Raw genomic sequence first — 15,429 nt, forward strand, 5'->3', positions numbered from 1 at the left:
AAAATAAAATAGAACTCATTGTCTTAAAAAATGGTAAATGTTCCTGTGCCAAATGGCCGCTTTACCCTGCATTGTTCTGCTAACCTTTGTCTTTCTACACTGTAAATGGCTATTTACCCTACACAGATAATCACCCCACAAGTGAAGACACTTGCTGCAGTTTTCTCTTTTGTGTATGTATAGTGTGAGTATTCCAGACAATCTCAGAGAGAGAAAAAATGTTTTTAAATGTGAAAATGTGATTTCAGAACCACAATAATGAAGTACTTTGATAAAAGTGTAAAACCCCAAACTACTAATACTTTTCTTTGATACTGACAAAATTTCAGTCAGTGATGTTCTTATGATTGGCTTATTACTAATTTATGTCTTCTGCTTTCAGTGATATTCTCTGATATTATTTAAAGAAAACTTCAATTTTTGTCAGCTGCTGGAGCTGAACGAGGTAGAACCTCCTTGGCAGCATGCATCTCCCTTGAAAACTCCACTTATTTGAAGCAGTTGTATTTTATTATTCCCTTTCTTTTGCAATTGGTAACTTAATTTTTTTTTAACTTTTTTTTTTAGGGTATTTGAAGAGAGCGAACATCCGTCTTTGCTAAATGAGAAACATCAACTGTATAAGCCATTACATGTCCCATGCATTCCTCGGAAATTAGTCCAGTCTGTACAGAGTATTAGATTCTCAATGCAACGAACAGAAACAGGTGCAGTGTGTTTAATGATCTTTCTGTGAGGATTTTGGATTATTTTTGTGTAAATGAAACGAAAACATGATAACAAATCTAGGGAACAGCTCCTACTGTGATAGTTGAAGCCAGGCTTTCAATGGAAGTCGGGTACTTACCTGTCTTTATGTTCTGAAAATCGTCTATGTCCGATTCCTCTCTTATCTGTGCAATGAGTAAAGTAACATGACAGGTATACCTGATGCATAGTGTCAGAAAAAACTGAAACATACCTTTAGCACTGTTTCCATAAATACAGTAAATATTAACCGAGCATTATTTGCAATAAATTGATCGATACTTTTATATTCTGTGATAATTTTCTTTTAGCTCTCTATTAACAGGAAAAATTATAAGCTTTGTTCCCAAGTTCAGTTTAACGATGCCATGCTTTGGATACTTAATCCTATTGACAATATTAAGTAATATTTATTAATTTAGGGAGAGAAGAAAAAGAAAAACCTATGGAACTTTCAGTGGCCACTAGCAGTTCCTCCAGCCTTGCAGAAAATTCGTCACAGGTATGCGGCTCTCTTAATGGTAAAAACATGAGATTATATAATCTGTTTTATGTGGTTGTTTAAATTTAAAACACTTCAAATATACCTAGTGCTATTATATCTTGCGTAAAACTTTTTAACAATGGAACCAGGACGCTAATCTTGGTAATCTGCTATTACTTGGTAATCGTAATAAAAATCTTTCTTTGGTGCCATTTCTAATTCAACTGGAAATACGTATGTTCTTACAAAGTGCAACTGGTAGTCATAGTAAGCATTCTAATGCCAAACTTGAGGTGGACCACCTATGCAATTAATTTTGTATAATTGTTTTTAAAATTTGGAATAACCTTTGTATATTCACTTGGTTTTATGTAGAAAATTTTTGGAATTCTAAAGGAGGAACATAATCTTTTATTACTGATTAATCATCAGTCATCTACTCCACAATGAAGGATTTCATAAAGGACTAAATGTGCATGATGCTATACAGTTAACAGCTCAGTTCTGAAGCTTAACCAGAAACAAAAATCTGGGCTGAGAGGAATAAAACCACGAGCAGCATTGCTTTGTACACTTGAGGAGTCCACACTTACATTTTCCATCTCTCACCCCATAAACAAATAATTCCTACGGCACTTTTTTGTAAAGGTGAAGTGTATTGCAGCTTAATATCTTAAATAGACAAATACAATAAAACAATCCAGAAACAAGTTGGAGGAACAACTTGCTTAGTTATGAAAACCACTAATAAAATCTCATTAAGTGCAAGAACATTCATAGGACAGTAGATTGTTAAAGTACAAAAGGAGTGCTCAGATAATAAATAGTTAGCAACTATGTTTGCTGTGCAGAAGCTTGGGGGAGTTTCTATACCAAAACCTTTCTTTATAAGGGACACCTCACTGGATTTATTTAAAACCAAATTTTAATGAACAGCAAAAATTGTCAAGTAAAAAATTAACAGAACCAGTTGTGATTTTCTTAAGAATTTCAAGGGAACTGAAGGATGAAGTGAGTGAATCACTAAATGGTTTACGATGGAGCCTGTGGTAGAAGAAGCCTTCATAAGATAAGGCAACATGAAGGGCAATCGCTAGACTGAGTGGAACAAGACCAGAAGAAATTTCAAGCACTTCTGATTTGTGACTGGCTGAGGGAGTTGAACATGATGAGGATGATGGAAGGGCTGTTGCCAGGGTAATCCAGAGATGAGGATGGGAATCTGGGACCTAGAATTGCACTTAGAGAATAGTGGGAAGCAGTAAGTCAAGGTTAAGGGAACTTTAAGAAAGTGATGGCAACAAGGAAAGGAAGGCGGAGTCTGAGGAAAAATAAAAAAGGTTGGAAGAAAGGAGGTTGCTATGCTTCAGAAAAGGAGTGCTGTAAACTACAGGAGTTGAGTGGCAGACAGATTCTGCATAACCAGCCCTTCTGTCCCCAACCCCAAATTGAATTCAATTTGATACATTCTGTAAATTAAAAACAAACCAGAACTAGCAGTTCCCTGTGAAATAATGTTGTTATCTGATGCTGAGGCATAGATTCCTAGTGCCACTCTGCCCTTAAGGCACAAATACATGCTACGTACTTATAAGAGTCAGGGCTTCTGATCTGATGAAAATCTGTGAGGCAGGAGTATTTCCATGTTTTCTGCAGTTTTTCAATCCACACAGGAGACATATTCACTGATGACATATTCACTCACTTTGGCCTTTGGAGACAGGCCTGGCTCCAGCCCTTTCTGTATTGTCAAGCAGGAGCAACCTGGTTGCAGTAGTAGAAAACCTGGATAAAGTTTGTAAATTATGTAATGTTATTTGTATGACAGAAAAGTTAATTATTCACCTCTAGTCATCAATGCTGTGAATGAGACTTTATAAAATATTATAGAAGTTGTTTTGTGTATCATGCTGTTAAAATGTAGGTAAAAAAAAGGTAGGCAAAAAAGTTTTTATGTTGCCTGACCCCTAAAGAGAGGTTAAAAGAAGGGATTTCCACAGTCTAAGGAGAAATCAGAGTGATATTGTTGAAATGACAATTTCATATGCTGCCTCATTTGAATTTTTTGCTATACTTTAGATGCTAATTGACACTACAGGGACTAATAACTCACAAATTGCCCAAGTTCCATCAACTGCAAGCTTACAAAACCAAATGCAATTCAGGTAACTTTTCTTTAATAAAGTAGTTTTCGTTCTTGAGATTAAGGTTTATGGAAATAATCCATATTCAGACAAACAGTAATTTTTGTCTTTTAGACTGGTAATTCCTCCAAAGCAGACAACTTCTAATCAACAGTTTGAGAGTGAAAATGCAGTAATAGGTAAAGTACCACTGTCGGGTTTTTTGATAGGATGTGCAGTTACTGTATGCTGGATCACATAATTATAAAACAAAATTCTAGGGGCCAAATTTTCATTCTAGTATTAAGTGGACCACCTTTTTTATTCCTTTTCCATCTTGATTATTTAGTTCAAACTTTGTATAGCAGTATAGCAGCCAGGCAGAGTCCTAATTTAAATAGAGACTGAACTGCTTAGTAATGTAGGAGTCATTCTGCATTGACCATTGCTAATGAAAGGAACCTTCCAGCATCTCTTGTAAATCCATGCTCTAGTCTCAAATTACTCGGGTAAAATGAATCCAGTCTGAAAATCTGCCCAGAAGGCATGAGAAAATGCAAAGAAAAGGGATATAATAAACTCAGTAATTTAGGAATCTTGAAGCATCAGATTAAGATTATTAAAAATGAAAATTAACTTGAGAAATACATACAGAATTCTTACAGAAACAGAACAGGGTAGTTACAAATACACCTGTAGTTTTTGAAATCACAAGGCACTGAGCTTCAGTTTAAATATATTTTTTCTAATTATATTGCCAATTTAGATGCATGTCAAAATTATAGTCTGTTTTTTTTATAAATAGGATCCTAATTAGGTGTCCCGAAACACAGGATCTTAACCCGCAGTGCCTGAAATGTTGCATGGTCTGAAGCTTAGAGCAGAAAGTCTGATAACATTCTTCTCATTTCTCATCCTGGCTTTTGCTCAGTTCTTTAAGATACACTTCATCAGTGTCATATGGATATGCTTTTTATATTGTTTCCACCTGGTTTCTATTGACTGGTATTAGCACTCTCAGAGGGCAATAGCTGGATTAGACAAACATAGCACTCTCAGGGGACAATAGTTAGGTTTGAAGAACATACCAAACCATATGAAGCAGCCTAAGCTGTACTGATAGCGAGTAAGTGACAGAACGAGAGGTGACTATTATGGACAAAGCCACAAAATGGATTATTATGAAAACTACAGAAAGAACACTTCCTTAGCAATAGCAATGCCAAGTTAGTAAACCTTTTTCAAGGATTCTTTCCCACAACATAATTTTTATTTATCCATTTTAAAATGCTGTTATAATACAAGCAGTGCTGTCTTTTTTGTATAGCAAACCAAGAGGCCAAATGTGGTGATAAAGAAGCAGAAGATGAGCCAAAGGATTCTTCGTATATACCTCAAGTAAAAAAAGCATTTCTTATGTCATAAGTAATTATTTTATTTAGAATAGTCAAAGTATCTTGACATATTTGAATCTATTGGCAAGAGGTAAGTCTCAGAAATTGGCAAAGTGACTCATTATAAGGCACCTAACAGGTGAGAAGCCAATCAATGCCTTCTGATTACTCATGTAGTGATCATTGCTCTTGATCATGTCAGTGTGCTATGGGTTTTTATGCTACCTTAACAATAGGCTATTTAGAATGACTATCCTATGCACATCGTAGTTTTTGTATGAACTGGTGCATATCATTTGCATCAGTGTGAGCTGATGAAACATTTTAAAAAAATGTTTGCATTTGAAACTCATTTCTCCACAGAACTATAGTAAATAGGCTCTGCGCTGGCTACAGAGTCTGTATGGCTCCATTGGCACTGCTTTTACTAGCTGTGTCTGAATGCGAGATCAAGCTCACCATGCCACAATATTCAAGCCAGTTGTGTGTACAGCTTGCATATATAAGTGATATCAAGATATGTTTAACACCGGCCAGCAGCTAAGCACCACACACCCACTTGCTTGCTCCCCCCACAGTGGGATGGGGAAGAGAATCAGAAGCGTAAAAGTGCAAAAACTTGTGGGTTGAGATAAAGACAGTTTAATAGGTATAGCAAAACAAAATAAGGAATTTATTCAGTACATCCCATCTACAGGCAGTTCTTTAGCCATTTCCAGGAACGTAGGGCTTCATCACACGTGATAGTTACTTGGGAAGACAGATGCCATAACTCCAAACATCCCCCCTTTCCTCCTTCCCCGCAGCTTTTATTGCTGAGCATGACATCATATGGTGGGGAATACCCCTTTGATCAGTCGGGGTCAGGTGTCCCATCTGTATCCCCTCCCAACTTCTTGTGCACTCGCAGCCTACTCGCTGGTGGGGCAGCATGAGAAGCAGAAAAGGCCTTGACGTTGTGTGAGCACCGTTCACATCCCTGTGTTATCAACGCTGCTTTCATCACAAATCCAAAATACAGTACCATACAAGCTATGAACTCTCAGCCAAAACTGGTACACAACATCAAGTTTGAGATACTCCTCATCTTCTGGTTGGCTCACTACAGGCTGATGCCTGCAGGCCGCTGGTAGAGAAGAATGTCTTTAAAACAATATTGAGTCTCTTGGAAATTGCTCCAGAGAATCCAAGTGTACATTCTCATTTAACATTTTCGGAGGAGGAGGACCTATCTCAGTCAACTGAAATACATTCTGATGGTGATGTTCCTTTATTTCACTAGGGAGTATCAAGAGGATTCCAGTGAGATTTTAAGCATTATGCTAAGACATACTTTAGAGTAAAATAGTTCTTTCATTAAAAATAGGTGTTTTCAGTCAGTTCACGAGTTTGTTTTTTGAATGAAAATTTTCATATATAGTTTCATTCACAAGAAGTCCATTTTAAATGAGATAAATTAAGGTTACAGTTTTAAGTATGGTGAATATGTCACTGAGCATTTTAATAAAATCCTTTTATTTTTCATGAGAATAAAAATAACTAACTAACCCTAAAACGTATAATGAATATATTTATAGGTAAATGGACAAATGATATTTTGGGAAATTTTATATGCCATAAACATTATTGTATATCATTATTGTATATTTCTTCTTAATAGGACATACAAACATGTTTTAAGTCGAATGGAGATAATTCTGACACAGCAGAAGAAAGTGCAGAACATTTTCTAAGAGCACCTGAAACACCTGAGTTTGTAGGAACGCCTGACTCAAAGGAGAAGAAAACCCAGTTCTCTAAAACACCTCCATTTGACTTGTATGATTTCAGCCTTTATTCTGATTTTGAGCAAAGTTGTATTGATGTTTATTGTATAAGCATTTCTGCTGTTTTTGAAAGATACTATAGAAAGACTTCTCTAGAAAGCTCTTTTGAAAATATTCAAATCTTTTTTGGAGTTACACTAGGTAATTTATTAGATTTTCTTCTTACAGTATCATTTCCACTTGAAGCTGTTTTGAAAGAGTGGGACTCCGCTTATAAATATATGAGAGACAGGTTCTTTGTAGCTCCTTTGCTAAAATTGTTGTATTTTCCTGCAGTAATATTTGTTACACCAATTTCTATCTTTAAATTTTGGTAAAAGGGTAGGGAATTGGTAAGAACACCACTTCACTTTGCTTTAAAGAGTTGCGTTACCTGTTCTGTGTTGCAAGAAGCAATTATTGGTGGAAGCTATGGGAACCTAAAAAAGTAATCAAAACAGAAAAAGAAAAAATAGAACAAAAAGCCATTTATGCTACTTTTAAAAACTATTGATGTAGTTTCTTTCTTTCTGTCTTTACAGCATTCACAATTTAGGTTGTGAAGAAGGAACGTCAAAATCTCCAGCTTTCTTTTCTCTCATGAACTTCTCCCAGAAGTCGCCTGGCTTTAATTTATTTGATTCTTCTGTGTTTGGGGCAGAAAATTCATCTGACGAGGTGAAAATGAGTACTTGAGAATATTAAATTTCCACAAAGCAAAATATGCTAAGAAAACAGCATTGTCAGTGAATGAGGTTTTGCAGACTGGTTATTTTTGTAGCAAATAATTTTTTTACTAGTTTGCTTAATTTTACATTTGATACCCTTTGAAAATGCTTATCTCCTTTCCTGGTGATCCCCCTGTGATGACTTCTGATCAAGTATGAAGCTTTCCCATTCACAAAAAGGCTTCTGGTTCAGCACTGTGATGCAAAACTTTAGGTACCCTAGCAAAATTCACAACTCACATGCCTATCCTGTGTGGTTTCGTCTTGCTGAAGTGGGGAATCAGGTACTTAAAATTTTAGTTTTTCCCCTCCATTTTTCACAAAATGCAGAACACTGAGAAAAGGAGGAAAAGACTATCTCTTAGGAATATTGAAAAGCAAATACGGATTAGCTGTACTTAAATGGAGGAGATGATAGGTAGGCAACTAATTGGCACCAGGAGTGGAATCAGGTCTTTCTTTTCCTTTGCAGGTTCCCTAACTACAGTGCTCTAGAGTAATTTTTACTCTCCTGGGCTAATAGATAATTGGGTATTCATGATAGGTGTGCGTCAGTACATAGTGCAGTGGTTAGGTATCACTCCCTGGCAATGTAGATTCAAACCCCATCATGCAAATGAGGAATTTGAACCCAGGTATCTCCTATTTCAGTAGGTGTGCTCAGTCTTGAGGTTCCTAGATAAAAGCTGAAGGCGGGAAGAGGGAAAACACCATTTTATTTTGTATTTGGCAAGATACGTGTTGTGGCTATCTCCTAGCATCAGCTGTGTGTAGGAGAGAATAGACTGGTGAGCAGTTTGTGAACTGTTTAGGAATGAGCTAGGTATTAAGGCACTTAGTGTCTGTTAGAACACACGTTATTTTGTGCCTGCTGAGTGGCCGAAACCAAGAATTTACGAGCCTCTAGCAGTCATGTTGGATTCTCTGAAGTTAAATGGGAGTTTTGAAGTCTTCATTTGGACTTAAGTATCTGTTATAAATCTAGCCTAAGAACTCTTCTCAGGAGTGATGAGTGGTTATTCTGCTATTCTTTCTGGCAATATCAGGTCCTTCTCAGTAGGCATTAGTTATGTTGTTGCTTAGAGGTTTTTCTAAATTGTCACAGCATGAAATAATTTTGAATCTTTTCAGTTTAAAAAACAGCAGGAAGCCAGGTCAGATTTTGGTCTGTTCTCAATCTGATGTTTTTTCCCTGAAGAAAGGAGGCAATGTATTTGCAGATGTAAGCAAATATCATGAAACCTATCTCATCGAAGAGTTTATCTTGCAACTTTAGGGACTGATATATACCTTTAAATGCAGGTTTTGTGAAGGCTGCTAACATTCACTGGGATAGCGTCTTTCTCACCAAAAGCAAATGAACTAATTACGTATCAGCATTAGAGTTTATCTTTTGTCTTTCTCATTCATTAAATAAAATGACTGTTTACATTTCAGACAGATGAAAGTTATTCTGTGGGAAATTTGAACCCTCTGTCCCCACACAAAGATATTGGTAAGTCTGAAACTCAGATGTATTTGTGTATCTGTCTTCTACTTGTGCTTATATGACTCACAAGCTCGTGATCCTGCTTAACAGGGCATCTTTGGTTGTCTAAAAGGATGTTCAGTTGTGATACTGTAGTTCAGTGGTTTACTGTTTTCGTTTGTGTTTTGACTAGCTTAAATCTTTCCCTGCATATTTGACTTCAAATGAATGAGATGTCATGAAAAAAGAGGTATGAGAAAGAAAGAAATAGGGATACTGTTGGATGGGTTTGAAGCAAACTGAGAGGAGCTGCAAGGGAGAAGAAAAATTTAAGTGTTAAAGCTTTTCCACTGATAAAAAGAACAGTTCTTGTAATGTAAAAAGCTATAGTACTTGGTAAATACTACTTTTTAACTTAAGGCTACCAGCTTAGTGTTGGGTTTTTTCCTCCCTCAACTAAAAAGCAAATAAAGTTTCCATTTGGTTAAAGAAATCTCGATAGTAAACTGACTTCCATCAGTTTAAACAGTTGGAGGTACACAATGTAAAAATAACACAAGTTAGAAAGAGAAGAATCAGACTTAATAAACAGTATCTTCCACTCATACTGAGCAAGCCACACACATTTACACATTCTGGCTTTACTGAAATGAAAGGCCAATTTTTTGTGATATCAATAGGATCAAAACTTACTCTTGATCAAACGCTTTTCTGAAGGGAACTGTAATCTCTTTTTTTTGAGGTGCTGCAAGTGCAAACCTACTTTTTTGAAGTGGATGAATATAAGGTTGTATGCATATGTAACTGTTGTAGAGAAAAGTGTATGAATTTTGTATTACTGAATATAAAACTCAGGTGTTTTTCTGTTGGTACTTTGTTTCTTCAAGTATTTCAGTGGTTGATCGCATTGTTCTTTAGAGAAGAAAGAATCTGCAAAAAGATATCAGTTTACGAAGACCTCTGTTGCTTAGTATTCAAAATATTTCATCCAGTGTATCATACAGAAGTGTTTTGTTGTTCTAAATCATTCAAGTACTTCACACTTCATTCTATGTAGATTCTAATAATGCCCTCCTTGAAGTACCATTTATAGCGCAGAAATGAACACAGAAGAGCAGGCCGATACTCAGTGGGATGTTGGGAGTACATTATTAAAGAAACATGTTATGCTGAATGCAGTATTCTTTTCAGTAAGATTTAATCTAATAATAAATATAATATGTATTCCATATAGGAAGCTTGTTTGGGAAATCAGAAAGTGAGGATGCATTTGCCTTTCCCTTCCCCTCGGAATCAACTTCTCATGCATTCGGAGATGGAAAAGATGACTTTAGTTTTCCATTTGCATTTGGACAGGATCAGAGATCATCACAGTCTCCTTCTGTGAAAGGTTTTCATTCTTCCTTACAAAATACAAAGCCATTTACATTCTTTTGAATACCTTTGACTTCCTACTTAGCCTTGACAAATGTTTTCAGTTTCTTGAGTTAAAGTACAAAGCATTTCAATCTTCTCCTTTCATTTCATGTAAGAATACGTGTTTGCAATTGCTGCAAGAACACGTGTATGTTCATCAAGCACACATGCTTTGAGATGCAGCTTTTATTTTTCTTACTTATTTTCTAAAATTGTTTTCATAAAATGTTATGATACACTCTCCCTAAATTGGCACTTACAAGCAGCAGAAGTATCATTTTACAGTAGTGTGTGGAGTTAATCCAATATCTGTGAGAGAGCATCTAAACTTCTAGATAAGTACTTTCAGCCTCTGATATAAACTAAATAACTTGTATAGAAGGTGTTAGTAACTGTTTATTGTAGCAATAAAAGCTGAATTTGAGTTAAAGACAATGTTCTTAAATTAGCTGTTATACTCAGAATATTTATAAAATTTTTGAAATAAACATTTTGTTAATTTAACGTAAAGTTTTGTAGGTATTTCTTAATATCTGATGTGAAATAATGTTGCAATTATAATACTTAACGTTTCAACTTCTGTCTTTCTAACTTGAAACACTGAAAGCAAGTTCCTTCCTCTTTATCTAGTATCTTTCAAAAAAAGATACAAAAGCAGACAGTTCCCAAAGTCTAACTCTGGTTAGTACAAGTATATCCACCAGTTCTCCACAAATGTCTTTTCTTATGGAATGGCTGGCTGTAAAGACAATATCAGGGTTACTCAGCAAGGAACGCTGACTGTTCTGAGCCACCACAGAACTGTGCCCTGTGAATCTTTCAGAACCATCTTCTCTAGAACCAGCTGTTTCACTTTTATGGCCTTTGAAGGAAATACCAGGTCACTTTTGAATTTTTTTTTTTTCTGTTACACGTGAAACGTAGGTTACTGATTTTTGAAACTCCTTATGAATTTATAAGTGAAATTGGGTTTCTCAGTCACTTACTGTGGAGTAAACACCCTGCCTGACAGCAAAATGCTGAAATGGAAGCAAAGCAAATAAGGAGGAGACCACATCATTCGGCAGACTTCACAGAAGACATTGCAAATGCACAAACTAGTCAGAAGGGCACATGGACTGAGTGGAACAAGTTGACAAAAAGCATCCTACCAGTATAGTCTGCACAGTCTGCCAATAAAATGTCAACAAAGTCCAAAGGGGAGTAGAGTCCCTTCCCTCTGCTAACCTGCAAAGCTCTAAATGAGTAAAAGCTCCATTATCTATGCCACTACTTTTCTGCCAAACTCCTAAATGCCTTAGGACTATTCTTGTGCAGCCCAGCTTCTCCTTAAGTACTTGTGCCTAGAGGTTTGTGAAGATTGGATTTTTTTTACTGGAGAGGGACTCAGAAGTTTTAGTGAAGTGCTGCTAAGATCCAGCTAATAAGAAGTGAGACTCATGGATTTGGTGGACTTTATGCTCTCCAAATGTGGGTTTCCATATTAATCTATTTTAAACAGCTTTTCTAATCTACTGCATACCTTGCAATCTGAAAAACGTAAGCTAGAGGCACGTTTGAGAGCCTATCTACGTTACTTGGGGTAGCGTTTTAGGGTACACTACTGGCAGATATTCTGAGATCATTTAGAAAGCCGGAAAGTACAATTTTTTTTGCTCAGTTATTCCATAACTGAGGCTTGCTTTCCTGTCTTCTGATGAATTCTGTCATCCGTGCCTCTGACATTACAGTCCGGTAGCCAAGTCTGCTGACTGAAGTGGGAGGAACCATAGTTCTAGGTCTTGCTGGATATTTACTTACACAAATTGGATAGGCTGATTAATAATATAAAAGAGAAAGCTACGTCAGAAAAGGCAACCACTCAGTATTTGGGATACTTTTCTGAGACCTAAGAGCGTGAACTGCTTATAAACATACACTGAGATTTTTCATTAGTATCTGTCAAATTCTGCCTAAAAATGATCCCGTGTTATTATGCCTATAAAATCAATAGCAATCATGTTGCTGAATTGCTGAGACTAGCATGTGTCACATTGACCAATGTCATTTTGTAGTCACCTGACTACATCCATCTCTGGTCTGAAAGTGTAGACAGAGATCCTCTTGTCAGTGTAGCGGGGGCTGCTATTTGCTCATTACCACTTGTTGTTTGCAGTTATTGCCCCCGTGGTGCAGACACAGTAAATGGACTGTGCACTAGTTCCTCATTCCTCAATGCAGAGTCAGTAAGTTTAATTTGTGTCACTGTTGAAAGTGTGGAGAGCTAACTTAGCTGACTCTGGACTCCAGTAGATGAGGAACAGGTGTTACACACATGACTACAACTTAACTAGAGACCAGTAACCTCCAGCAGCAGGATAGCCATGGCAGCTGGGAGCTGTAATCTCTTAAAAGCAGTGCAGCTGTCTGCAAAGTGGTAATATGGTTATACTGTGTACTTCTACTGTGAATCCTTGGAGGTGAGGGTTGCCTTTTTGTTCTGTCCTAGTATTGCACAGGTTCACAACTGAGCCCTAAGGTAATAACAATAAAAAACCTCTCTTAAATAAGCAGAGCAGGGATTCGACTTTGGATCTCGTATGAGTATCCTAACCAGAAGACAAATGTTTATTTAGGGCCCTGATATCTTTACTGTTCCATTTAAGTTTTTAATGATGTTTTTGACAGAACACTATTTAACTTGAAAATTCCTTGTAAAAGCTGGTGTACCACTTAGCATTAGGTCAGTGCTGGTTAAATACGTTATGTCACCAAAATGATAGGAAATATCATGACACTTGAATAAATCAATTTTTGAATTTGTTGAGTACAATTTTTGAACAGTGAAGAATAAAATTTACACTCTTACCTGCTGCTGCCAGGAGGAAGACACTGATGCCTCAGTTTTCTTTCTCCCAGAGAAATAATATGTATATGGAGATGTCATTTTTCTGATCAGAAATAACACAAAGAGCATTTCTCCACATTTGCCTTGTTGTGCAAAGTGGTCTTCCAGTAAAAAAATGTCATTATAATTTGTAAGGTGATATAACACTTTGACTGGAGCCCCATTTACTATTTTACTGTTAATTTTACTGATGCATAAATGTAAAGCATGCTTATAAACAGTCCAGGATATTTGGCTAACAAATAAGCAACAGCTGGACAGGTTTGGTGCTAAAAAATTAATTTAGAAACTAGGAGGTAAAGACTAATAGAATGACTTCCGGCCGTTATGGAATATAGCATTTATTTTAATGTCATGCTGTTTTACGGCTTCACACGCCACCTTTGATAGAAAATTAGACATTCATCAAACTGTTCCCACTCAGAAATCAGGTTTCCAGTTAAGAGCAGTTTATTCATTTTCTGTAACACAGTCTAAGCCTATCAATTTAAAGCATATATGCACAACACAACATTCTTTAGGACAAATTTCATTGTGGTGTTATATATAATGCTTAACGTGATAAAACCACAAGAGTTCCTTAATTTTATGTCAGAAAAACTGTTCAAGTGTTCAAGTATGAATGGAGCATGTGGTAGTGTTAAAACTGGTTCTTTACCGTATTAAATTTTCAATTATAACATTGTGTGAGTAGTTTGAGGGGAAAAAAAAAAGTATATAGCATCACACTGTGGACTCATCTCATATAATTGGTCACTCATTTTATATGTAATATAGCAAGAGTAACCAGAATTCTGATTTGGAAAAATTGCAGTGATACAAGTGGTACAAAACTGAGTTACAGCCTGCAGTGTTGATTAGAGAACATTAAATGTACGTAGTGGCTCTATTTCTAGCTACCTGTTAAGATTAATAGTAGGGTGCAAAAAATATCACCTGGATCTTTAAACATCAAACAATTAATTAAACCCCTGGTTTCAGTTTCAACTGTTTACGGTCTGACTTGCAATCTTTCCACGTAATTCAAGAAAATTACTGCACTGAACCCCATTGCAATTCTGTACATGGTTGCCTGCCCAGTTTGGGCCCTATACAAAGAAAAAATTTCTATTTCGTTTTTCATTTCAAGACTATGAACATAATTAAAACTTAATGTTGGAAGTAAAGGGGCATCACTGCATATATGTGGGTAAATGCAAACTTTGGGGGCAGGGGTAGAAGAATCATTGCATAGTAAGAAAACAATCTTACACTATAGCATTAATACTCTTAAGCATTTCAAGGAAATAAGCTTTAAGTGCTACTTATTGTAACAGATTGGAATGTGTAGACTTACAGTATTAGATGGTAGTAATCTCCCCAGTGCAAGGCTGATTGCATGGGTAGCAAGAGTTGGCTAATCCTTTTTGGCCAATGGCATAAAACAAGGATTAGTTTTTCATTTACTGCAACTGAGTGGGTCATTAGGATCCAAAGACACTAATGCGCCTGAACAGGCAATTGGATTCTGGTTTCAAAGTTATGGGCTAGTTAAAAAGGAGATGATTGTGTCTTTTAATGATTTAAAACATGGTGTTTCAGTGACCTTTTTCCTGAAAAAAAGTGAATGAAGGATATAACCATGGGACACAAACCTGGAATGTTGTTTTTTTCTCTTGGAACTTGAGTTGTTGCCAGATTTGTTGCCTTAGAGGCTGAATGGCTCATTTAGAAATATCTCTGTTGCCTTGCTTTTATGTTCTGCTCTTGACGTCTCCAGAGTTGACACAAGTCACATGCAATCAACTCTCTATTCCTGGTGGACAGGCACTGTCCTAATGTTCTCTGACTCACACCCAGGTTGTTTGCAGCTCAGCAGTTCTGCTTCCAGACACATCACTTTGTGTTCTGATGCTAACATCTTGCTGAGAAATTGCCTCTTGGCACGTTGGTTCTTGAATCCTGTACCTTGCTTGATTTGATGTGAAGATGATGCTCTTTTTAGCACTTACAACATGTAACCTTTGGAAAGGTAAATTTTTCCCCCCACCTTGCTACATCCCAGATTTTCTTCTTTTCAGTAATCACTTGAATTCAGCAATAATAGGTAGCTTGTATTTGGTTTTGTTCAATCAAAAGATGCTGCCAAAAGGGTATTAAAAAAAAAATGAAAAGATGGGCATTTCCATGTTAATAGAATGTTTAAACTTCCACAAAAGGCAAATACTTTGTTATGATTCCCCAGGAGAAGTAATGTCAAATGTTTTAATAACATGAACTTAATTTTCTGTATTGTACCACAATCCACAAAGCAGCCACAAAATTATTTCACGCAGCACAGGACTTATTCCATAATCCTTTGAGACTTGGGTTCGGGAAAAATCAGGGAAAGAAGTAC

The 15,429-nt window shown here is 36.4% G+C and overlaps 1 protein-coding gene across 1 annotated transcript in view; it reads left to right on the forward strand.

Moving 5' to 3' along the window:
* LOC104082290 (chromosome unknown open reading frame, human C14orf39) overlaps positions 1-10,186 on the forward strand; it is a 31,171-nt gene extending 20,985 nt beyond the window's left edge. Inside the window, exons 9-17 of the mRNA XM_009585366.1 lie at positions 568-707; positions 1,170-1,249; positions 3,311-3,396; positions 3,490-3,554; positions 4,682-4,752; positions 6,409-6,566; positions 7,096-7,231; positions 8,719-8,776; positions 9,984-10,186. Coding sequence (XP_009583661.1) covers positions 568-707; positions 1,170-1,249; positions 3,311-3,396; positions 3,490-3,554; positions 4,682-4,752; positions 6,409-6,566; positions 7,096-7,231; positions 8,719-8,776; positions 9,984-10,186 — 997 coding nt within the window. The remainder of the gene's footprint in view (positions 1-567; positions 708-1,169; positions 1,250-3,310; positions 3,397-3,489; positions 3,555-4,681; positions 4,753-6,408; positions 6,567-7,095; positions 7,232-8,718; positions 8,777-9,983) is intronic.
* The last annotated feature ends 5,243 nt before the right edge of the window (positions 10,187-15,429 follow it).

Source organism: Fulmarus glacialis, unplaced genomic scaffold, assembly GCF_000690835.1.
Source record: "Fulmarus glacialis isolate BGI_N327 unplaced genomic scaffold, ASM69083v1 scaffold809, whole genome shotgun sequence".
In the NCBI taxonomy this organism is placed as follows: domain Eukaryota; kingdom Metazoa; phylum Chordata; class Aves; order Procellariiformes; family Procellariidae; genus Fulmarus; species Fulmarus glacialis.